Here is a 27813-nt window from a genome sequence, read left to right as displayed (position 1 = left end):
AAGAACCTTCTTCGGAAAGGATATTTTTTCATTAGAATTCCATTGAAAGTGTCGTGGGTGTAAATGTTGCCTGTGTCAATTAAAATCGCAAATAATTTTCAAAAATATCTAACATAAACTTTTTATATAAAAATCCGACATTTCATATGACAGTAATACATACATATTTATTTTAATTACTCTTCAATGCTCTACTATGCCTCTACTGAAATCGCCTTGTATAATTTCTCTTAAACTCTTTAAGTACGTAAAATTATGAAAAAAAATTGAATTACTCAGTTTTATAAAAGTTATTTAAAAGAATATTTTATTGTAAAAAAAAAAAAAAAAAATAAATGGGAAAAGGTTTTCTTCGATTTTCTATTATCTCTTGTTTCTCAAATAATAATCAGTCTCTTGACATCATTGAATTTAAGAAAGAAAAATTAGTCGACATCAGTTAAAAAAAAAGTTTGTAACACTTCATGTAGACTACTTTGTAGTTATATTTAAATTAATAAATTTTTAAATTCGATTTCCCCCAAAAAAAGCATCATATGAAAATTTTATTCTTTCTTTTTTGGTTTATTTTTGCATGTAGAATCATAGCGTGATTGTGCAAGTGTAAAAATTTATTAAGGAATACTTTATATATGTATATTTTGAGTTTGCTTTATTTTAGTGTATAAATAACGAAAAATTTCGTTTGTTAATGTCTTGCGCACATAAATAATATTGATGGATAGTCTTTGAACGTGAAATATATACATATTTTTTATATATATATTCTGTTCGATATCCTTTTTATTTCCTATACTTAACTTTGCAATGAAATTACTTAAATAATTAACATTATTTTGGAAATTGTATTAATTAAGAGTGAGATAAATCATGACTGTAATATTATTTCTGAATATTTTAATAATTATTTTATTTCAGTAAAAATTGATAGTATAAAGATCAATATTCAGATTTTTAATATTCTTCACATATATAGGTATTGCATTGTATATCATGTATTATAATATATTTAAAAAAATTATATCAAAAAAATCATAGACATTTTAACATTTTAACAGATATTTTAAATATTATTCCACTATTTGACAAAATCTAAATTATATTTGCTCGTTTGCAAAATTTTTGTCAATGCACTTTATCTCTGTGACATGAAATTCCTCTTCACTCGTTTTGTTAAAATGATAAAATTATTTAGTAAGATATTTTTGAAGTAATCTTAAAAAGTGCGTGATAGTTTAACATGATTAAAAGCCGTCGTAAATTGCACAAGTGTTATCTTTCGTAATTGCACGAATTAAATGTTATCTTCAAAATTCAAAACGACGATGAAATATTTTAGCGATGGAAATTTTTTTAAGAATGTTTCGTGAAATTGTTTATTCAAATCGTAATAGATATTTTGTAAATCTTTCGACGTATAATGGTTTCAGTTTGTTTGTTTCTCCAATAGTTGAAGAAAAGTATGAAAGAATACATTTATAAATTTAGATGAAATTTTTCATTTATAAAAGATCTTTCATTTATTTAGGTAGTTTCCGAACGTCCGTTTGCTCTATTTATGTCGTACTTTGACGTAATGGAATAAAAAATTCACGTGGCTAAAACAGTTCGTTTTCTGACCGTGAACTTACGTTATTATACTTAAGATAATGTAAATTACATGTGACAATTACAACTGGACAAAAATTTACCATTTTGTTATTTTCTTACATTTCTAAATTTTTGTTCCCGTGTTATTTTCCTTTCAACGTACGTGAAATTGGTCAGTTATATTTTATCAATACTTTTTATCTTTGTTTTTATCGAGAATTTTCATTATAAAAGATTTATTTGTACAAATGAGTGTATAGGCACTATCTAATATACATTTTATCAGTTTACTGTTTTTATTTTAATTTATTATTTAATATTTTATATTTTGTCAATTATTTTGTAATGCAGAAAAAGTATCAAATGATCTTTTCTATACTACTGGATATGTGATATACATACCTATTTTCAAACGTTCAATGTCACAATATCACTGTTTAACATACAGTTTAAACTCTATTAATTATTAAATTAATCATTAATAATTTACACACTGTTTTATTTATCGTTCCATTTCCACTTTCGTTTCTCATTTCTATTTCATTAATTAGGTTTTTAATTCTTTAATCGTACAGTAAATGATACACGTGTGATTGGATGAATATACATGTATAGCGTACATGTATATATATATGTATATAACTTTTAATCGTGTGACGACATAAAAGCGACAAGCAAAGTTTTCGTAATGCCGGGGGTATTTTCGAACGAGTTATTTTGGTAATCAGTACGCTAATACACGCACTCTTTTGAACCAGAAACCGCCTATGACATTCGGTAGATTTACAGTACATTAAACAAATTTTATTTTTCATTTTTTTTTTTTGCTATTTGTTGCAACTTATGTTTAATAACAATTGAATGAAAAAAATCAATGTACTTTATATTCTCTAAAATCTAGTTCATCTACAAAAATATTATTACTGCCATATCATGATTCCGTCTGTATAACTTTCGTCTGCAAAATATCTCTAAAAGCAACGAAGATACTTGAGGTATTCAAGATAAATAGGACCTACATTTGAACTTGCGAATTCTTCGAACTTAATTTCCGGTAATATTTTTTATTTTTTAACTTATTATAAGTATACATTTTATAACTTATTAATATTCTAATAATATTTATTTTTGAACTTATCGTATTTTTGAACTTATCTTAAGTACAATACCTCAAAATGAGTCATACATATAAATATGTACTTAGAAGGAAATAATTATTCATTAATTACCACAATTTTTTACGTAGTTTACAATAAATGAAGGAAATGATCGAAGTTTATGTTTGATATATATTAATACAGGTACATTGATATAAATCGTGTATATTAATTATGCAAAATTCTACTTTTAAATAAACTATTTAAAACACTCTTTTTGGTGTTTAATTAATTTAATTAAATATTATATTATGCATGGCAAATGATATTCGTAGAATATAACTAGTATAATAAAAAATTGATCTGAGTTTAAATTTTACTTCATTATTATTGATAGAAATTTTATTTTTTGTAGAAAACGCTATGTATAGCTGTAACGAAGAATAAACTAAATTTTGAAATTGGAACTAGGATCCTTGGTACTAAGCGGATTTAATTACCTGTTAATTGTTGCAACACAAAGTTAATTGCTGTTGAAATATACCTATGTAGAAATTATACGTACTGTATTGAAATTAAAAAGTGATTCTATTTACGTTTCTAAAAAGAATATCTTCGTTAATCTTCCCTTTTGCTGAAAAGAAAGAAATGAAAAGTCGGTCGATGCTAAGAATAACGCAATGTTGCTCAGTTTAAGTAAAAGTGTCCCAGAAAGAATGAAAATGATTTGCAAAAGCAATGAAAGAGCACTATGTTGCGTCGTAAAGGTTGTTTTTAATTTCCTCCCTGTTAAAGCTACCGTAGTAAAGCAATAAAAGATATATATTTTTGTGGCACGATAGCAAATGCCTTTCACTTCGAGAAATTTGAATGAATGTTACAGGTGAAATTGTAGACTCTAGCATGAACCTTTTCGTTTTAAATTCTTGTTATTTTCATCTAAATTATTTTCCACTTTTGTTTGTACCTTATTCATTTTTTGAAGACTTTTTTTAAATTTGTCATTTAACGCAATTAACAATATTTATTACATTCATAGGTTTATTCATTTGCTACACTATAAGTTCAAAAACAAAAATTCTTGTGATCGTAGTAATACTTCTGAATAATGCTCATCTTTTCTTCTAACAAACAATGTACTATAGAGAAGCAGAATGTGAGAAATACAAAATTGCCAGAATATTGAATGAAATTCATAATTAATTATAAAAAACATAGTATTTAAATATTTATCAAACATTCATGCACTTCACTAATTTTTGATTTTACAATAAGCAACATAATTAAAATGTAAAGGCATTCTATTTGGTCTGTCTTATAAAAAATTTGAACTATTTTATATAATAATAAATTTATAAATATACATATTATTAATATTATTAATTAACAAAAGACGCAAATAAAATATTCGTCGCCCTCTTCAACTTGTACATATCACATGTGCCCATCCATAACACATGGTGCATTAAATCCATCGTTCTTTGGATTTGGAATGTAGAAAAAGTTCGTTACAAAATATACAAGCATCGCTTACAGATAATTCATTTATTTTTGGTTCTATCTTATATTGATGTATAAATATTTAATGCTTAGTAAATGAATGCATTTGGGACAAAACCGGGTATATATTTGGCTATAAGGCAGATCCAGGTACGCAGTACACAGTATCTGTATACATGGAAAATTCACTTATTTTGGACATTTGGTTCTTACAAAATTTTTTTTTCCTTTTAGTGGTTTGTACAATGTTTTCCAACTGATTTGTATTTTCTTCAGATATTATTCAGAAGGTCGCTTTTCCTTTTTCCCTATTCCTTTTAGTGGTTTGTACAATGTTTTCCAACTGATTTGTATTTTCTTCAGATATTATTCAGAAGGTCGCTTTTCCTTTTTCCCTATTCCTTTTAGTGGTTTGTACAATGTTTTCCAACTGATTTGTATTTTCTTCAGATATTATTCAGAAGGTCGCTTTTCCTTTTTCCCTATTGCTCCTTCTTATTGCTCACTCTGTGTGGGGAATAAGTTTAATTGTGTAGGGAAAAAATGTAAATGTTGATTCATAATTAATATTCTGTGACGGGGATGGAACGTACTCCTTCAACGTAGATGGTACAGCTTTTGCATCTTTTCATGCCATTGGGAAACTCTTCATTTCTGTTGATGTTAATGGTAAAACTTTTATAAGTGCTTTTCTGATATTTTAATTTGTTAGGTGTATCCTGATAGTTTGTTATTTCCGATGGGACATATAGATGACTGGATGCATTAACTCAGGATTAAAAGAAATTTCTATTTCAGTTGTTCTGAACCTTTGAACCCTTGATTTTGTTGCTCTAAAAAATTCAGCTTTGCACAACATGGCTACTTCGTAAATTGAATTAGAAATCAGCCACTTTCTAACTTCCTTTTCATAAGAAATATTTAACGGTGCCATAGTTTTCGCAATTACTTTATGGACTTAACGCTACTGCCCAGGGATGCATACAAAATAATAACAATTTAAATTAAATTATTAAAAACATAAAAACGAAAGACATGTATGTCTATACACAGATATTGTGTACTGCGTAACTGGATCTGCCTTATAACCAAATATATACCCGGTTTTGTCTCAAATGCATTCATTTACTAAGCCTTAAATATTTATACTTCAATATAAGATAGAATGGTAAAAAATGATCAAAATACTCTGTGAGGACTATAGAATATAAATATTATTTGTCTGAATGGATTCCTGAATGTGAAAACATTAAAAAGCAATCATTTAAATCACAAAACATTGAAACTTTTCAAATCGAAATTTTTAACTCTATCTGTACGGAACACCACGATGTTGATTGTTTCTGAAATTTGTAAAATAAGGTCGTGAGGTCCACTCAAATATTATGCGACAATTCGATTACGTATCGAAGCTCTTATTTTAAAGAGATAATAGTACTTGGTTTGACCCTATTTTCCCCTATATATAAATTTTATTAACTTGAATTCTGTTTTCAATTAAAAAAAATCCTTTATATTTCTGTTTCTTACATTTATATCTCTAATCAACGTTTTGAAGTGTAAAAAGCATGATGAATTAATCACAAAGTTGATGAAAAAAAATTATTGATTTAAAAGAATATTTAACAATAATTTATTGAAAACATACACGAAACAAGAAAAATTGTATACAATGAAAATTAATAACCACAGATGAAGAATATAAGAAAGAACATTTGGAAGAACTAATGAATGAAGAAGAACTAATTGCTTTTCTTTAGATTTGTATATTATACAAAACTTTTGTACTATCTGTAATTTTTTAGATATGACAATTTTCTACAATATTATTTAATTCTTGTGCAGTTTATTTTAGAAGTTACTATTTTGATTAATAATTTTGGTTAGTAATAATTATTTTTTTTAAAGTAATAATGGATAACAAGGTCAAAATTGAAAGCTTAATTAATAGTAACTTATAATTCATTATTGTTATATATTGTATGTGATTATTAGAATTTAGATTTCAGAGATAAAATAAAAGATTCTAACAATGTGTTTGATTATTAGTAGCTTGTGCATACGTATGTCCAATTCTTAATTTCGCGAAAATGATTTGTTTCCTTAGAGGGAAATATTGGTTGTAAAATTTTCTCGAATAATTACTTTTTATACTGATGTATACAAATTTCATCTTGTATAATCCTGAACTTTTATCTGTAATAAGTTATAGAAAATTATAATGTATTCTTGGATGCTATTATTATATTTATAAATTCATTCCTTGTTATAATGATATATGTTATAGTACATGATAATATATAAGTATTCATATAGTAAATATATATAATATATAATATAAGTATTCAAATAGTATATTCATATAGTAAATTTTCGTCAAAAAAATCCAAAATTATTACGTAATCTAGTGTAAATCTTTTTTTTTTAGTAGCATAAGTTTCGTTAAGTCAATTTGAATATTCATAGGATATATCATCACTAAATAATTTAAATCGTATGCGCTGAATCATTGTGCATTTTGCAATTTTGATTTTGATTTTGAAACTGAGTCACGTACCTAATATTATTTTTCATACTTTTTTAGAATATTAGTTAAATAATATTAGAATAAAATAAACATATCTGAATAAAGTTTTTTAAATATATTTTTCGATTTCGAAATCTAGTTTATATTAAACTTCTTTCTTAATTCAAAAGGAGTAATTTTTTTAATAGATTTTATCTGTTTTATTAGGAAAAATTGTGTTAATAAATTAAATAAAATTGTGTAAATTAAAATAAATTGTATGAATAAATAAAAGCTAATTGTAAGTAATATTCGACGATTCTCAAGAAAAATCAGATTTTCTTCACTTACGAATTTTGATATTGATATTAAATTTATCCGAAAAGGTTCTGTAATTAAATGTTCATTTCATATGTTTTAAATAAAAATAACAAAAATAACAAAAATGCAAAAATAATAAAAATCTACAAAATTTTATCATCTATATGCCATTTGATTTTTATATTTAGATTTGAGATTGAACTGGAATCACCGACATAAATTATAAATTATAAATCAGAGGAATTAGAATGCAAGAAATAGGAAAATGTTTATACGTAATATAATAAAAAAAAACATATATAATTTAAATATAAAGAAAATATAATTTTTTATAAATGCAATAGATATTTTATTTAATGAAAAACATATGATAAAGAAATTTTTATTTATATATTTTAAGAAAAATTTCTAAAAACACTTGTTTTAAATTTGTTACGAATTATCATTTTGACCACTTTGAATATTCTAGTGATAATTACTAAAAATTTAAGTGCACCTCCGTTTCTTAAATGTGAAATTAATTTAAGTTAAAAAAATTTTTTTAAACTTTGAATTTATAATAAATTTAACAATGAAATTACGGTATACATATTATATTTATGCTTTTGAAATTATGAAATTATTGTATATTACATTATGTTTATGCTTTTGATAACATACGATGTAAATTGTCTATATATTTTTGTATTTTACTTTCAGGGTGGATTCGCTAAAGTTTTCTTGATGACTGATGTCAGTAACGGCAATGAATATGCTTGCAAAATTATTCGAAAGAATCGAATGCAAAAGATTCATATGCAGAAGGTTTGTACACGTCAGTTACATGAATTAACATTATGCAGTTTTATTTTTTATAGTGCAGCTTAACATAGTTATTTATTATTAGTTCAATGATTTTTAGTAATTAATATTTTGTATATGATATCATAATTACATTATTTTAGAAATATTCACAGTCCTTCATATTTATTTAGTGTAAAGTTGCTTTCCCGGAATTTTAAATTTTGACATCAGGAAGATGAAATTCTTTTTGTAGAATCGCAAGTGTGTAACAGTCCAAATCATTTTTGGAATCGATTGGACACTTTTCAATTATGAGACTATTAATAAAATTCTCATGTTCGAGAAATTGTTTCTCCCATTCGTGTTGTGTAAAAATGTCACAATAAGTATACATTTATAATTTTCATTTTTCAGTTAGCAATGTAAAATAAAAAAAAAAAGGTGCAACGAGATATTTATGCTGCTTTTATCTTGATAGAGTTTAAGGATGCTTAATTGATTACGAGTTGAAAAAGCAACTAAAGGGTTAAAAAAAATACAGAGATTCCATCCTCTAAAATAACTCATGCAAAAGTTGTTATTAAGAATGTTGTACAAGTCTTTAAATTTTACAGATGGCCAGGAATGCACGTTTAATAATGATCTATTCCTTGTAGATTGCACGTGAGATTATGATCCACAAAGAGCTGAATCACGTGAATGTTGTCCAGCTGCATCACTACTTCGAGGATAACCTTAACGTGTACATGCTTCTGGAAGCTTGTCCTCGAAAGGTATCGTATGTCTCGTATACTTAAGAAGTATACCCTGTACAGTTTCCTACGATACATTCTCTCTACGCGTTCGCAAGAATTTCCCAGCCTTCTCCTTTCAAATTGAACTGATCTTTGTTGTATTCGAAGAACGAGAGAAGCACATTTACTTGTTGAATAAAACTTTGCTTTTCCAAAAAAGCTTTGCTCATGTTCGTCGGAGAGATCACCGAGAGTTCGTTCAATACCTAAAATTTACGTCTAATCGTGCAAGAATTTACAATACACTTAAAGAAATAAAATTATTTCACTATTCCCCTCTTCTCTATGTTTTTTATCCTGAAACGAACTGTTTCTTTTCCTCTAACTTTTCAATAAAATTTTTTATCTTTTGGACAACATATTTTGAAAGAATAGTTTGCAATACTTTAAGAAAATTTCTGTTAAAATATACTTAACAACAGAATTGCTGTTATTAACATTGAAGTGATTAAGGAATCGAGACATTTTTTGGAAAAAGAACTAATTTTGATTCTCTAAATCTATATTTCTTTTGGTTTCAAACTTCTATATAACTTTATATATAACTTATCTTCTATATAACTTTTAGTTTTAGTGCATATTTCGGGTAATATATGTTAGATGAAACCACAAGCATCGTATTATTTTCATGCAAAAAGAAAAGACGGTGTATTCTCTGTGACTAATCGTTCACTTGTTTGTACCGTTAGGATGTGTTGATTCGTCCGTTATCTATTATCACATACTGATTGTCTTTCGTTTTCTGAAATCATTAACATTACCAATAATAATTTCTTTATCTAATAAATCACGAAAAAGCAATCTTTTTATTAATGATAATTTAAATTTTTAATTAGTTTAAGATTATGTTAGTTGAAACACTAACGATGATATTAAAGAAGATGGTCTAGCAAGCTTTAAATTATAATTTGACAAATATAAAAGTCTTTAACTATAAAATTACACGAAGAAAATAAAACAATATTTTGCTCTCCTTTATATACAAATTGATTCGACGTGTGTCATGGCACTTGCAGATTAACAATAAAAATACTTTTGCAGATTAACAATAGAAATACTTTTTTTAATATAAAATAAATCAAGTATTATAGTTATTCCCTGCTGAAATATAGGAATAGAATTCTTGTATATCGGATCTTCACTCGTATTTATCTTAACTTGTTGAGTTTTGTTTTGTACCTATATTTCTACTTTCGAGCACCGTTTTCATTCGGATTTTGGTTCAAATCGAATATATTTACAAATTGATTATATATTGTTTCCAGCATTAAGTGTGCATAAAAAAGTGATAAATGCAGCAAGTTGACAATCTTGTATAAGCTTGTCGGTTGGACGCCTCAATTTGATTGAATAAATCGATTGATTCATCGGTTACGCCGGTTGTAGTTTTAACCTACGTTATTTCTTGTAGCCTTTTTATCTTAGGTTTCTTTACTTGCTAGCACACATCATACGATATACTACATATATATTTTTATTTTCAAATACGTACCTTTATTCTCTCGCTAATTTTCATTCAACGTATATTTCTATCAAATCAAATAAATTTTGATTGAAACTAAAGATGGTTTACATGAAGAAAATCTTAAATTTCATTTGAACTTTGACTGAAAACCCAATGAAAGTATAACGAATTGTCATTCCTTTTTCTTTTGAAAAAAGGACAAAATAGTTTATGAAAAAATTAACAAACAATCTTAGATAAGATAACAATCATTCATGACGTGAAAATAAAATATTTCCTTTGAAACAAAAGATTAGATGACTGTTAATTCTCAGAACTCTAAAGGGCAGAACTACTGCTTTCAAATTAATTTACATTTCCAGTGTGCATCATTAAACGTGACACGAAACCACATGTTTTTTTTTTATTTGTAATCTCATTCGCGTGAACAGTTAATGAAAATGTTTTCTGTTTAAATAATAATAAATTGATCTATTCGTTTTTTTTTTTATATTCATTAAGGTAGTATTATTGTGCATAGAGAAAGCAAAGAGTAATTGGACTGTTCGACAATTAAAGAGAATTAATAAAACTCAGGAAAAGATTTAATATAAGTACATAATTAAAATATGGAACGTACTGCACTTTGTTTCTCACTTTTAAACAGATTTTATTGTTAGTATATACTGTACAGTTTTATATTAATTTTATACTGTTCTGTGACATCTGATGATACAATACAGAAAAATAAAAAAATTGACTTTTTCTTAGTAAAAGTTATCGCCAAAGATGTTTCTCTATATATCGCTGGCGATTCCAGGCGTTAAAATTTTTCCGTTCAAACCTTGATTTAGATTTATGTTCTCAATAAAAATGCAATATGTCCATATGACGTTTTTTTTTTTTTTTTTTTTTTTTTTTTTTTTTAATTTATTTTAGTGTGTAGATTTATCAGCTGGACATGCACTAGTAAATAATTGTCGCAGACACATTAAATGCCGGTGTTTAACCTCTTGCGTTAGCAACTGGTTCACGGACCATAACGAGTGACCAAACCGTATACAATAATTTGTCTTCTTTTTGAATTCATCGGTATATCGCTGGATAGAAATTACTAAGAAGTAATAAATTTATTATTTGTTTTGCCTTATATTGAGTTATATTTCAATATACTTAAAACTGAGAAAATATTGCAATTTTGAGCCAAATATTCTCGACGTGCGTGGCACGTCATTCCAGCACAAGAGGTTAATTCGCTAAAGCCATTTGGATACGCCAAGCGCGATGTCGACCAGGTTTTCATTTTTCGCTGACTCGATCGTCGGAGCTTGGATGATTGTGCGCGCGTACATACATACGTGTACGGCCTCGAATATGAATAAAGATTTATAAACAAAAGGGCTGTTTCCATATAAATTGAACTTTTTATAGAAATGACCATAATTTTTGAAATTTTAAAAATTTCGACTTTTGTGATCGCACTGATAAGTTTCCTATTGATATACTATATCTCCTGATTGACGTTATCCTAAATATGTAGACTGAATAATAAATTATTTAGCCATATTTTTATTGTCTTGCCTGATTTTGATATCTCGATTTACATCGTTATTATTATTACGCAGCGGAAAATATTTCTGATGAAAGTTGAATTTTAAAAAGTACATTTTCCGATATTATTAATTGTGGCTCGTGTTAATAATATATAAATTCGTGACTTGATATTCTGACTTATTATATAAAGATTATGTGAAGGTTAACTTTGTTTTTTTTTTAGATAGAACTAATGAATTTTTTCATGCATCAATAGACACAATGTGATTTTATTAATTAATGCTGATTTAATTAGCTTTGCACAAGCTAATTATACCACATATTATCTAAAGTAATTTTGGGAGAAATGCTGTATATTTTAAAAAATGATATACTCTTTCTAAATTTGATAACATACAATCATTTTTAAGAATTGAAAAATCTTATTGAAATATCTTAATATACCATTAAAGAAAATATCTTATATATTTTTATTCAAAAAGATAAATAAAAATGTCAATGTACATATCACTTTTGTGAAACGATAGTACATTGCAAAAAATGTTTAATTTTTTTTAAATTTATCAATACAATCTTTTTATTTAGAAAATTTTTCTAAACAAAATATAAAATAACATTTTTATTTATTATTTATATTAACATTTATATATAACATATTTATTTATTATTTAATTAACATTTTTAAATTTTTAAAGTAAGGTTTGTTGGAAGATAAAAAAAAGCATAGAAAAATATAAATAATTTATGTTAGTAAAAAAAGTTTTAGATATTAGTGTCACTTTTAATAATCGTTAAAGACTTTAATATATATTATAGTTATTTTTTTAAATCCAAAAATAAATAATAATCATTTGATGACAGAATATAATTAAATAAGTCCTCCATTTTGATAACATTGTAGAAATGTTTGAACTGAAGCCATCATACATGTGGTACGAAAACCATACTTCTACTATGCATTAGTTAACATTTTCAATATCTTGCACACAATTTTTTGTAATCAAATTTCTCTACTATGAATTTGATAAATCCAAAATTACAAATCGACAGTTTTCGTAAATTTTTGACGCTCGTTAATATTCTTTTTTTTTTTTTCGAAAAAAATTAGCCAACATTAATTGTATCGTTCTGTCTATTCCTATACTCTAACTAATTTCCTATACTCTAACTAATTTCATGTAAATAGTCTCATCTTTCAATGACCTCAAAATTACCAGGGGTATAATTCTAAGTAATTTCTCCCTATACACACGTCATCATGCATAAATAATTTAATATCTAGTGCAATTCTATCAAAAGATTGATACTTTTGTTCCAGTTTCATAATTATGATCGACAAACATTTTCTACTGTTAATTTTTTTCATCTTACTGTAACTGAAATCAAATGTTTCGTTAAATTTAATCGGAAACAAAAAACATACTTAAAACATACCACTCAAATTCTATATTCCTAATAAATACTTGACACTTCATCAAATTTATAGAAACATTTTGAATGTAATTAGAAACACAATCATCTCTCTGATATGTATCTCGATCAGTATTGAATAGATATACTTAAAGTCATTTAAGTATGTCATCAATTAAGATGTCTCTGTAAAATTAATCTTCAGCCATCTTCGATTATTGCTTTTTTATTTGATATTATTGATATTAGCTTTTTATTAGTTGATATTAGCTATTTTATTAATTAAATTAAAAACGATTCATCTGAATCCAAATATTTATGCACGATTCTGAGATATATGCAAAAATTTTCTTCAGTATTTATGTTGTATCAGTTTGAGTTAGATATTCGCAGTGGGAATGTCTTATCTTTTTGTAGATAGATCCTTATTTTGATGTTCAATCTACTAATCAATATGTGTTTTACTTAACCCAAAGATCAATGTTAATTATATTAACGCAACATTTAATTTTTTTCAATTAATTTATGTTAGAAAAATCTCATTTTTATTATTGAAATAAAATGAAATTCCAAGAATTTGTTTAACATTTTGTCAGCGGGATATTTGAGATGACAATCACGTGTAAGAAATATTATTTATGTAGAGACTGTTAGAACTATCACTATAGAAGGTAGGATTTTATTATTTAATAGATAGTTTTATTTATTTATATCAATAATTAGTAGTCATGTAGATGTATTCTTCAACCATGACAAAAAAAAAAATAGAACTTTTATATTAAAATAACTGCTTGATCCTTAATGGATCAAAATCAAAATTATTTTGGGCTTTCTAAAAAATGATGTGTCTAATGCGATTTTATTATTCTTGATTCTTAGATAATATTAGATAATATATGTACGATAAAATACAGATAGAGATAGAAATTTACATAAAGATAAGCGAATTTAATCGACAGAAAATCATTTAATCGTGTATTCATTGCAATAAATGAAATACATATTATATAATATCGTATTATTGGAAATGTAAATATTGAAATTGTGTTATTTTGTTTGACAGAGCTTGATGCATGTACTGAAGTACCGCGGCAAAGTCACGGAGCCGGAAGCACGCTATTACATGAAACAAATGGTAACAGGTGTTGCGTATATTCACTCTCAGAAAGTTGTTCATCGAGATTTGAAGCCAGGTAACATGTTCCTATCGGATCGTATGATTGTCAAGATCGGGGATTTTGGACTGGCGACAAGGCTCGACGGACAGTGCAGACGAGTGTAAGTTCTTTCTTGATTTCTGTCTAATTTTTACCTAATTTTATTTAATTCTTTTTCATCGAAGCATATTTACTCAAACTTCACATTTAATGATCTATCTTTAAGAGTTTATTTAACTAATATTAAATGCTTAAATCATTTAACGTGATATTATTTAATTATTGCAATTGAAAAGTTATAAATATTTTCTAAAAAAAAAAAGAAGAGTAAATTGATATCGAAATAATGATAATTATATATGTAATTTTTGTTTGAAAATAAGACAAATAATATAGCGATAATATTATAAACAACAATTATTTGATAATTAAGAAGTTATTCATAACAGTTTTCGTGTACTTTATAAAATTTATTTAGTACAAAATATTTGAACTAACATATTATTTTAATTAAATTTAAATCAATATGTATTTTATCAACCCCAAATAAGTTATCGTTTACAATAAAATACCTACATTTCGAAAGAATGGCAATTTTGCAAAAAAATATATTGCAAGAAAACAATATTTTCAATAATTGCAATGATGCATGATTTTACAAAAATTGTTACAAGAGTATATATATATATATATATATATATATATATATATATATATATATATAAAATACATAAAATTTGTAATTATAGTTATTTTTATCTTATTTTAGATTAGATATGTTAGATTTTTTAAATTATATATAAAGTTTCATGTCCTTAATATCCTTAATGAAAGTGTTTCTTTCATTAATAATGCTCTTATTAAAAGCGAAAGGTATTGACATAATATAGAAACGGAAACCTAAAATTAAGCATTCTTTATAAAATTTTTATTCCTGAGATCTATAGACCATCAATTGATGGTTATAAATTACGATAGTAATATAAATTATAAATTTAATTATATAATTGTGATAGTTATATATTTTGTGTCAATTATTCAATAAGTACCAAATTTAATCATCATCGATAAAACCATCTTATCATGTGTGTGTGTTTGATCTTACATATGTAAATTAATATATATAATATTTATTAACCTTTTGAATACTATAAGCACATATACGTGTAGAAAAAGCTCATCATGGCCTATAGGAAACATACTAAAAGTTTTAATTATTATTATTAAATATTTATTAAATATTATATACATATATTACATATATTAAATAATACATATACATATATTAAATAATATATAACGTTAATATATTAAATATTACCTGTGTAATATTTATTACCATATTTTATGTTTAATTTTATTATACAAGATTTATTATACAGGCCAAATATCTAATTGTAAGTATCTCCTTTATTTTTAACAATATGAGAAGTATTTGAATGGGAAGTGGTATCATATATAGAACATTTTTTTTTCTTATGATCGTTTTTTTACGGATCTTTCTTACAACGCTAGTATTACATTGCTAGACAGCATTTATCTACTTTTTTTATTCTATTATATACCTATAGCATATATATAGGATGATTCTTAAATGCGTCGCAATATTTCAGATGGTAAATCTATACATTAAAATAAGTAAAAACCTATCATATAAATCTATGTCCTACATATCTTAATTTTCGAGATGTAGATGATTAAAAAAAATATTCGATTTTCTATTTATATTTTGATATGTACATACATTCATCAGTCTAACCAAGTAACGCATTTAAGAATCACAGGAAACATTTATGTGTATTTCGGTCTTATTGTTAGGTGATACATCTTGTATATATTAATATTTTATTTATAAAAACTTGTAGATTTTTATAAGATTATAATAGTTTCTTATAAAAATCTACAAGTTTTTAGTATATAAAATAGTTTTAATTCATGTTATTTTTCTTCTAAATTATATGAAATATTATATGCTATTTCTTGCTAAACATTTTTAATTTCAACCAATCAATGAATTAATTTTCATGTAATAAACAGTCTTTGCATTCTACTAAATTCAAATGATATATGAAGATTTTTGTGACTGGTAGTACAGTAGGATATGCCCTCCTAAATTAAAAATACAAAAAAATAAAATTTCATGGAATACGATTGAAGTAAAATGAAATTTCAAATGGTCTGTTATATGCTGCTCTCAAAATGAGTGAGTTTCACAGATTTTACGTCACACATTTTTTTTAAATTGAACTATATTTTTTTATACATCGATAAATCTATATTTAGATTTAAAAATTATTAATTTACAATATATTTATCTTCAATCATATGAAACTTATTGTATACTAAGTAACGGTGCTTTATATTCTCTTGTTAAATTTTACAAAGTTGACCTTAAAATATTTTAAACTAATTGTTTTTAGCTACAGATATTTTAGTAATTTTTTTATAGAAAGTAAAAAGGGACACATTAGCTAATATATAAAAAATGTATTTATAATTTTAAAATTACAAACATCGCGCAGTATAATAAATAAACTGAGGATTTTGATGTCTTTATAAAATGATTATGCATACAATACGCGAAGATATATATTGCTATACATGCGCGCGCATATAAAATATCCGAAGTAAAATGATTTTTAATTTAACTTTTAACATAATTTTTCTATTTAAATTTCATTTCTATGACCATAATTATGGCCATGAAATTCGTATATTAATGAACCTAATTTTACCTAATGAAAGTCTTGTCTATCTTCTATCATTTTCAAGTTATAACTTGGAATATCCTGTATAAATATTTGTAGTGTTACATACTTACTTGAATTAAAAAAATCTCATAAAGTATATCAATTTATTTCATATTTATCTTTGATATCATAATATTCTTTTACATCCATGTGTTATGATAAAAATTATCTCATATACATATGCAGAATTTTGTGTTTTTTATGTCTATTATAAATTAAGAAAAGAAAATATTGTTAAATATAGGGATTTTCACTCATCTGTTACATTCATACATTTATATAACATTAATTTTTTACATTCAAATTACATACAACATTAATATATTCAAATTAAACTTATGATTTCTTGCAGTTACCTTGTAGCTATTTTATAGCTAGTCTAGTTATAGTTACTGTTACTAAATTGACAATTTATTTTTCATAAATTATTTTTTTAAATGTTTGAAACAATGAAGTAAATCGTATATACGTTTTTATTATTTTGTAATTTATATTAATTACATAAATAGTTTTAATTGAGAGTTTCTTTGTAATTCGATTTACAGAATAGGCACGTAACGGAAACGTGTAGGTATCAACATATGTACGGCTTGGAAATAACAAGCAGCTTCACATTTAATGCACACGTTAAAATGGTGATAATTCGTTTGTATGCACAGGACGATATGCGGAACACCGAATTACATTGCGCCGGAAGTGTTGTATAAGCAAGCGTACAGTTATGAGGCGGATGTTTGGGCGCTCGGATGCATACTTTACGCCTTATTGGTAGGCCAGCCACCTTTCGACACAGCGTCACTGAAGGAAACTTATGCTAGAATATGTAACAATCATTACCGAGAAGTTGACGATTCAATAGCAAGTCGAAACGGGCAAGATCTCATCAAATGGCTTCTTCAGCCGAATCCTGAACTCAGACCGTCTTTGGAAAGAGTGAAGGAACACGCTTATCTCACTGAGGAATATGTGCCAGCCTCGTTACCTCGCATTTCTTGTTTCCAAAAACCACGTGCCTCTGTAATCGATCCTGTGTCGAACTCACCTTCGTCGAACTCTCTGATATCTAGGAATCAAAAACTTAACAATATTCAGGTAAATAAACGATCAATATTTATTATTTATTTTTTAATAAAAATTACACGAATCCTTATGCAACGATTAATATTTATTATTTATTTTTCAATGCGAATTATGCGGGTCTGCAATCTGTACGTAAGATTTTCGAAATTGTTGAAACCAACATCTTTCAAGACTTAGCATAAATATATCGCTTAAGTAAGAGATTATATAACAAAAGACACAACTTAGCAACATTTGATACATTCGATATTCGTTGGTTTAACTTATTTTTGCTTATACTGTAATCTAGCAATGAAATTTAGCATTTTAGATAAGACTGGAGGAATTATAATAATGAAAAAAAGTCACTCATTGTTAGTGGCTTATGTTAGAAATGGTGTTATAAATTAAGTTTATGATTGATGTTTAAATTCGTAATATCATCTGTGCAAGAAAAAAAATATATATTTAAATTTTTACATAAATTATAATATATTACAATTGATCTTTATTCTCACAGTCATCTCAAACTTGATGTGTTAATTATATTTTACGCTTATTAGTTAATTGAAACGTTAATTTCAAAATAAATTACATGCGAAAAATTGATACACCATGAGACAAAATTTAAAGAACATAATAATTTTAGGCATAATAGTGTCTGACACTTTAATCAGAACAATGAAAAGTCATACTTTTTGGATAGTAGATTATATTTAGTAATTGAAATACAAATTCTATGTATTCACATATTTGCATATTCTATATATCAGTTTAACTAAACTATTGACAATTACAATAATAGCACATATTTAAGATTTCTTATTTATCGTGTAAAAATCTATAATCACGTTCTTTGACAAGAGTTTCAAAAATTTGTAACCATAATCGTTGTGTACAAGTGTATAAGTGAACCTTGAGCGTAAATGAAGAGGATAAGGAAGACGAGAAAGGGATAAATTACTTCAATGTTCCAAAACTGTTTAAAATGCAGCAAAATAGTGGAGGCTGTCCACTCCTCAAGACATTCTCTAACCACCGCAATCACTACCATAGCTATTATATATTACTATCATATCTCGGCTGTCGTTCCCCTCGACTGTGCACTCTAATCGATCATTTTTGAACCAATCTAGCTCCAATATGCCAACAATAATGCATCATAACACTAACAAAAATCTAACAAAGCATGCACTGGCCTCAGTTACTCAAATATCAGAATTAAATTTATCGTTATAACGGACAACAATAATGTTGAGACTATATTGTGATAGCAGCCTCTTAGAAAAAAAAAAACAAAAACAAATGAAAGACAGCAATTGATAACAATAGTCCACTTCGTTTAACGCGAAATTCTACTGATCAAAACCATGATAATGTACTGTAGTATAATAGATGCAATAAATATTAAACACTGATTACGCTACTGAGAATACAAACCAAGATCTCAACAATAAAAGAAAACTAACTCTCACTTATCTTTTTGGAAGATATTGTACATTACCCCTCTACGCTAAAAAGGATCTATCCCAATAGCAGAAGACTTCTCATGTAAAACTCTGTCTAAAAATATTCTAAAGTAAACACATAAAAATAAACAACGCATATCGTAAGCTAATTAATTACTTCAAAATAAAAGAAGTGCGTATTATATGCATTAGTTGAAAAAGAAGATAGCTTACAAAATGTTAATCAGAATTGGGTAGTAATCAATTACCTTCTAATTATTTCTAATCAATTAATCAACTAAATATAATAAATATAATTATAGGAATCATATAATCATTAATTAATTAATTATTGTTTAAATAAATCAGTAATCTTGATTAAGTTTTGTAATTTGTAATTATTAATTTTTAAGTTATTAAATGATTAATTTGTATTTATATCACGACTTGTAACGTGTTATTTCGTCATATTGTCACAATACGTTCAAACGTGTTAATCACCTAGGGTTATGCTATTCGATATAGCTAAATATTATTGGAAACAGCTTGCTATTTGAACTAATTTGAACCTTGCAATAGATCAAGATTACGTGAGAGAATACGTTGATTTGCATCTATATTGTTGAATTTAAAATAATTTGTTACAGTTTATAATTCTCATACTATGATTTAGTATAAGAATGAATCACAATCATTTTTATATCAAATCATATTCATATCATAATCTTAAAATTTTGATCATTCGGCATTTTCATCAAGTCATACAAAAAATTGTGCCAATACTAACTTAAGAGTAATATGGATGAAACTTTCAATTTGATGGAAAATTTTTTTTTTACATATCTTGACAAAATTGTAGGTTTGTGTACATTGCAAAACAATGCAAATAATGAATATATAGTTTCTACAAATATACATAGTGTCGTTGATAATATTGGAGTAAATTATCAATACAATTATACCGATCAAAAGTGTAATCATTTTATGATCAATGATTTTCACTACTTTTCTTATTCATTAGTCATGATTAATATTCTGATTCCGCATTAACTATAATCGTCAGTTATTAATCAGATTGCGTTTTGCATCATTCTGTTGTCCCACCATAAGGTTAATAAAGAGTAACATTTTTATCTGCACGGAAAATTTACTTATTATATTTTGTATATAGGTATCAAGTAAAAGCATTGATCTTATATTACATGAATTAGACATTAAAATACTTGAATAATAGTTTTCTAAATTATTTTCTGTTAGATTTAGAGAAATTGAACATTGAACATTTCTATCTGAAACGGTGAAATATAAATGTCTTAGCACTACATTTATACAGTAGTGCACAATTTAGGAATAAATTAAAAGCTTAACGATTTTTAATTCTAAATTTTTGATAAGTTATAACATTATTAAAACATTCTTCATATCTCATTTGGTTTCTTCATTGCAATTACAGATTCATACAATCCAACAATCTCAACATCAGGATCAGCAACAACAACAACAACAACAACAACAACAACAACAGCAGCAGCATCAAGCAAACCTTTCCGAAAAAAGTTTACGGAAAGGATCAAAAGTGATCCGTTGGTTAGCCAGAAAGCTTCGAAAAGTGCCAAAATTTAGACAAAGATTGAGTAGCGTACTTTGTCCAGATCAGAAAAAAATAGGATACACGGCACAGAGTATGCAAATGCATCAAGCGCTGGAAAACTGTATCACAGAGATAAAGTGTAAAAACAAGCTGCGAAATCATCCACCTGTAAGAGATGTCGTGCCCCTGTTCATCACTAAATGGATCGATTACTCTAACAAATATGGCTTAGGTTTTCAACTTTCTGATAAATCTGTCGGTATTTTATTCAACGATCATACAAAAATTAGCTACACACATGATAGAAGGTCAGTATATCTTCCTTCAATGTTATGTCACAATTCTTTGAAGTACATTCTATTTTAAAATTCAGATAAAGATACTAAATACTCATTATAACATTAACTTTTTCGTTCGTATAACTTTATTAAGAAAAGAAAAGAATAGTTAACAATTTCAAGAAAAAAATTTAGTAAAAAGAATGAGTAACGTGACAGTAGTATTTAAAAATTATACAAATTTATATTGCAAAGGATTAAACATTTTTTTTATCTTACTATATTTAACTTATTCAAAACTTATTATATTTAACTTATACATTTGCAAAGAAGAGTGGAGTACGTGACAACCGACGATGAAATAACAAGGTATCATAAAGAGCAAGATGTTCCAGCTGCTTTACAAAAGAAACTTATATTATTGCAACGTTTTACGCAATACATGGACAAATTTATGACTGAAGGTAAATTATATTGATTATTATTTTATCATTGCTAATATGTCATAGGTATATTAAAACTTATAAATATAAATCATTTACTTTCCACTATGTGGAAAGTCTTTCTATTATTATATTATGGCGGAATTTGCAGTAATCACTTGAATCAAACTTGATCTCTATTATATTTTATACAATATAAAAAAAAAAACATTATATAGTCAGAAATATTTAATAAGATATATTTAGTATAATAGAAAAGAAATTATATATTTATAAAACTTCAATTTACCATGAAAATAAAACTTTTGAAGTTTTTGTTGTTATATACAGATTTGTTATATATAGATAAATTTTGATTCACAACTTGTTTTCGCAACGTTACTGCAAATACCTCAAAAATTGTGTGTAAAATGTTACGTGAAACTCTCTGTATTATAATAGAATAATACGGAATAAGAATTTGTTCATTATGTTTAAGGTGGTGAAATTAAAAAACATCGAGTTGCACTAAAACGGTCAAAAAACGTTTGTGTACCGCGAATGAGAAGATGGTTAAGAACTGATAAGACTATTATGATGGAACTGTCAATACCTCTCTTGCAAGTGAATTTCTTCGAGGATCATACAAAATTAGTAGTTTCGCAAGAATCCCCGAACAAAGGATATTTAATTACATACATCGATACTAGTAGACATACATCTTCATATTGGTTGAACGATATACGCGATATTGGCTGTACAGCAGATCTCTACGAGCGTTTATATTATGTTTACAAAGTATCGAGAGAATTTGCAGAAATGCATAATAACACGATTGCTTGATCAAAACTATATCAATAATAGATTTCGTATAGAATTGAAGTTTATTCAATTCTATACGAAATATATATATTTGTTTCGTTAGCTGCACTCGTTTCGTTTTTTGAATATATTTCTTTAGTCTTCATTTTAAAACTTATAAAAGGTGATTCATTCACGAATGCAGAAAAATTGTTCAAAAAAAATGTTCAAAAATGATTTACTGATTTACTTTAATGTAAGGCTTGTTTAGGTTTACATATTCGGATTATATTAATATATACGAAATTAATACGCCCTTATTGTTAATATTTTTTGTTGAATAATTTGTTTCAAAGCATATTTAACATTAATTTCATTCTTATAAGAAAAAATATTCACACGTACAAAATATTCTATTAATAAGTAATTTTAGAGACATAACGGTTTATTTGTTACATTAAAACATTTAAATTCAAAAGTTCTTTCGAGTAAACAAAATATAGTATTAGTATTAGTAACAGAATTTCTAAAATGTCAAAATATATTTGACAAATATTAATACAAACAAACGAAACGAACATAATGTATATTACTACATAATTGTTAATACAAAGAAAATGTCTAGAAATAACAAGAGTACTCAGAGTAAATAACAGAGTAATTTTACATTAAAATACTTATTTTTATATGATAAAATTGATTAGTAAATGAAAATTGAAAAATAGTAAAATAGTTAGTAAATTAAAATTGAAAAATAAAACATATAATGGTATTATCTAAGTTTTTTATTGTTGTATACAAATGAAATCTAGCAATTATTTTTTCATGTATATAATTTTTGTCAACGGTTTCTTATGAATTCAATTCGTAGTGCTAATAAAACTCGAAACAGTTCGAATGCAGCTAAACGAAAATAAGACATGGTTCAATATGTATGAATATGAATGCAATATTTAAGTTCTGTGACCGATTAATTTTTTTCTTTTCTTTATAAAATATAACAGAATCGTGATATATACATATTTGTATATGTTTGAACAAACTGAATGAATACATAGAGAACTAGTTTTACTTTGTTTTTTGTTAAAACTTTCTTGAAAATTTTTTTAAATCTAAAGATTTTTGTAAATTTTTAGTTGCAGGTAACGAAATTCTAAAAACGACATCCATGATAAAATATATTTTGTTTGGTTTTAACTTCGAACAATCGTGTTGTTCATACTTTGTAAAAATCGTATCCGTAATTATGACATTGATAATATTTAAATATATGTACTAAAATATGTACTGTGAATGCAGTATCAAACGTAATACTGTGTATATTTTTGTTATAATCAGATTATTTTAATTTTTGAAACTGATATAGTTGGACAGTTTTGTGTATCGAAAAAAATTAAGTGTTGGCACACAAATGTTTATGAAATAGGAATAAATGTTAATGTTTTAACATTTATTGTTCCATTATTGTTAACTTATATATTTTTTATACAAATACGAATTTTATGTATCGTGTATATTGCACTTAAATATTTGTAATAATGTTTCTTAATACAGTTGTTCATTCGAAACAACTATTTTAAACATGATTTATATCTTACAAATATATTTTTTTCTTTTAGTTAAAATTAAAGCTAAATGGGTATTTCAGACTAAATATATAATCCTTTTTTAAGTTTATATTTAAAAAAATAGTTTCAAATGAATGTGCTATATGCATATTCGTAACTTTTTTACATAATGCTTTGATTTTTGTAAGATATTTCATTGTAAAATATTGTTTCATATTTTACTGTTAACAAATGTTAAATTTGTGTGATAACACATGAACACTGTCTTATAATCGGTTTTTATCTGAATAATAACGGAATAAAAGTTAATATGCTTCCAAAATAATTACCAACCAATAATATATAGAGAGCATTTTCTAATATTTTCTTTTGATATATCATAGTGCAAATATTGTTACCTTTGCGTAACATTAGAATTGTTCAACTTTGTCTTCTAAATCATTGTTAATATATGTTAACAATAAGTATAAAATAATAAAAATTATCTTCATCGTATAGGGAAATCGAAACAATAAATGTTTATTTTAATATTTTGTGGTAATAACAAATAGCTTGTAATAAAAGAAGGTAAATTAAAAAAGACAGTACACAACTGTATTTAAAAATGGAATATTTATTAAGAAAAACGGTAAAATGTCACATGTTTACATTCAAAGTGCCTATATTGAATAAAAGTCTGTTTATAATGTAAATTAAGATTTTGGATTAATCTAACATAAAAAAGTTCAATTTAAAAAAAAAAGTTAATTAAAATAAAATAATATAGGACACTAGTTGAACAACTCTGATGTGAATTATTTCAAATAATATTCTTTAATGCTAGTTAATAGCGGAAACGTAACGTTAAGCGGACCAATTAAATTGGCTTAACTGATATGATGTAGCGCACATTGTTTCTGTTATGAATTACTATGTAGTATGTCACGTATTTCAATTAATCTATTTTCTATTTTCGAGAGTATATATTTTGTTTTATAAATCACAACATGATTTTTAAATGTGCCTCTATTTTGTATTTATTAATACAAATTTATTAAAAGAGTAACAGGATAATTATAGTTCGTAGAAGAATTTTTTGTTTCAATCAATTTGGTGCCAAATGCTCCTGCTTAATTGTTAAAAATATATAAATGACTCATTTATTTAATATTATTAGTCCCTGTAAATGTTTACAAATATTATTTTTCCGTTCGTTTAATTTCAGTTATTCAATTGTTACAACATTTTTGTGTTTTTAACATATTTAAATACCATAAATGAAAAAACTTTTTATTTCTTTCTATATCATTATGAATTGTAGCAAATATTTTCTTTAAATTACAGGGACTAAGTAAAGTAATGAATTAATAAATTATATAATTTATATAAGAAAATGAAACTCAGTACAGCAAATATACATACAAATTATGATGAATATGCAGTAATAAATAGGCAATATGTAGTAATATTTATAATATATGAAATTACGAATCACGTTCATATAGTATCTTGATACATATTTTTAATATTCGATGATACTTGTTCAAAATTGACATCAATTTGGATTCTGCATTGAATTACTAAAAAATAAGCAAGTGCGAATCAAATAAACATATAGTGCTAAACATTCGATTCAATCTTTCGCATTATACATCTAAATACAAATTCATATAAAAGAGTTAGTTAATTATTTATAATAATATGTAGTTATTGGCACTTCCAGCACTACACAAAATTTAAGGTTTTTAATTTGTAGTTTAGGAATATATAGGTTGTGTCAAATTTTTTTTTTCAATGAACTTATTATCTCAGCGATATTCTTAATGTCGACATTATAAAGAAAGGAATTCATTAATAACTCATTAATAACAAATATTAAATTCAGCTGATATTATAATTAAATTAAATGTTTTGTAATGTTATATAATTTATAAATAATTATTCATAATATAAATTTATAAATAATCATTCATAAAATACCAATTATTTAAATTAGTTTTCATATTTCAGATATTGATACATCTTTTACATTTTAGTTGCATATCTATTAAAGTAGCCTATTAATATTATTGAAAATTATTTCAAATTGTTCGCACATGCTTAAAAAATCTAAAGTTATTTGATAATCCTAGTCACGATGATTTTTCGTTTTTTAGATAAGATAAAAGCGAAAAAGATGTTAAAAAATATTGTCATTAATTAATGTTGCAGCGACTTATTCTTGTTGCATTCAAGCTATTAAGGCTGTTAACGCTATTATGATTATTAACAGTAGCAATAGTAGTAATATATTTAATATTACCATATATATTATGCTACTATATTATATCATATATATTACTATTATATATATTATAATTTTTCATAAGTATACTTACAACATTACGTACTAATATTCTATCTAAATATAATTTGTAATTTTTTTTTTATAGAATCCGTCGATAGATGCTTTCTACGTCTATGTTATCTACTTCTAAAAGTATGTTAATATGGAATCTTTTTGTAAACTAAATACATATGCATTTACGAAATACACGTTTTAAATACAATTTTAAATACTTCCACTAGGGATGAAACGGGAATTGAATTAAAATATACATGTATGAATACTTAAAAGAAACTTAATTTTCAAAAATATCGTTTAAACATGTGAATTTATAATTGAAACGTATGTCATAAAAATGTTACAATAAATTTTAAAAATGGGAAGCATCTATTACTGAATGTAGAAACTCGTTAATACGGATCTCACATAGAATACTATTAATAGCATGACGAAGAAATGAATGATATAAAAAGAAGTACATAATTAGTTGTTTTGTAAAATGTATGTTCATATGGCACAGCTGCAGCTGAAAAGCACCTTCATGCACATTTCTCTTGAAGTAGACTTTCACTTTGTTAGAATATACTTGTGATAAATTACGTTTGTACTATAATTAGAAATATGATCTTTTGATTGTAATTCACATTTATCAGGATATATAATTTTGTTTTCGAACTTCAATTGGATCTTATGAATTTATATTTAAACAAAATATTACAGAAAGAAAAACTAAAACTTTGTAAGCGCAAGATTTTATATTTTTACATGTAAAAATTTTTCATATCTTTTTTTTATTTCAATGCAAGACTGATATCTGCGGATCATGAACTGTTATAATTTCTTAAATATTTCTTTGTGTTCAGTATTGTAATTTTTATTCATTATTTTTAGTTATTAAGTGAACAATTTTTTTTTTTATTGCAATCCAGCAGATTCAAATCAGTTGTTCAAGGAAGTTATTATAGAACTAAAATATATAGAACTAATTTTAAAACCTGTATTTATTTTAAATATCATTAAAATTTCACAAAATTTTAGTCTATTTTTTTGTAACATTTTGTTTCAGCTATATTCGCATTAATGTCATTTTAATATTTTGTGAATCTATATAACTTCCTGCATGATTTATATTGTCAATGTTATCAAAATTATTAATATTTTAATTATTTTAAATTTGATGCTTACAGGTTAAACGTTAAAAGACAAATTAATGATGTTTCGAAATACAATCGTATGTTAATAACAATTTATATTAACGCAATGTCCCGTGAACATATTGCATTAATTTGTCTTTGGTTATTATCATTTATATCATATTAAAATGGAATTTCCTATAAGCGTCAAACGCACGTGTCTCGTCAGAAATTTTTCATACGCAACCCATTTGCTTGATACGAATTGTTGATTTTAATATTGATTATACATATTTGGTCTC

The 27813-nt window shown here is 25.4% G+C and overlaps 1 protein-coding gene across 2 annotated transcripts in view; it reads left to right on the top strand.

Moving 5' to 3' along the window:
* The window catches only part of LOC122538045 (serine/threonine-protein kinase PLK1-like), a 49423-nt gene extending 26590 nt beyond the window's left edge, over nucleotides 1–22833 (top strand). The window contains exons 2-8 of one of the 2 annotated variants that reach the window (XM_043671772.1): nucleotides 7714–7818; nucleotides 8454–8570; nucleotides 14063–14277; nucleotides 17566–17998; nucleotides 20867–21312; nucleotides 21613–21746; nucleotides 22204–22833. In XM_043671772.1, coding sequence (XP_043527707.1) covers nucleotides 7714–7818; nucleotides 8454–8570; nucleotides 14063–14277; nucleotides 17566–17998; nucleotides 20867–21312; nucleotides 21613–21746; nucleotides 22204–22547 — 1794 coding nt within the window. In that variant the 3' untranslated portion in view covers nucleotides 22548–22833. The remainder of the gene's footprint in view (nucleotides 1–7713; nucleotides 7819–8453; nucleotides 8571–14062; nucleotides 14278–17565; nucleotides 17999–20866; nucleotides 21313–21612; nucleotides 21747–22203) is intronic. The other variant, XM_043671773.1, reaches the window with a different exon arrangement.
* Nucleotides 22834–27813: the final 4980 nt, after the last annotated feature.

The sequence above is a fragment of the Frieseomelitta varia genome, unplaced genomic scaffold, assembly GCF_011392965.1.
Source record: "Frieseomelitta varia isolate USP_RPSP 00005682 unplaced genomic scaffold, Fvar_1.2 scaffold_954, whole genome shotgun sequence".
Taxonomy (NCBI): domain Eukaryota; kingdom Metazoa; phylum Arthropoda; class Insecta; order Hymenoptera; family Apidae; genus Frieseomelitta; species Frieseomelitta varia.
This window is presented reverse-complemented; position numbering and strand designations above follow the sequence as displayed.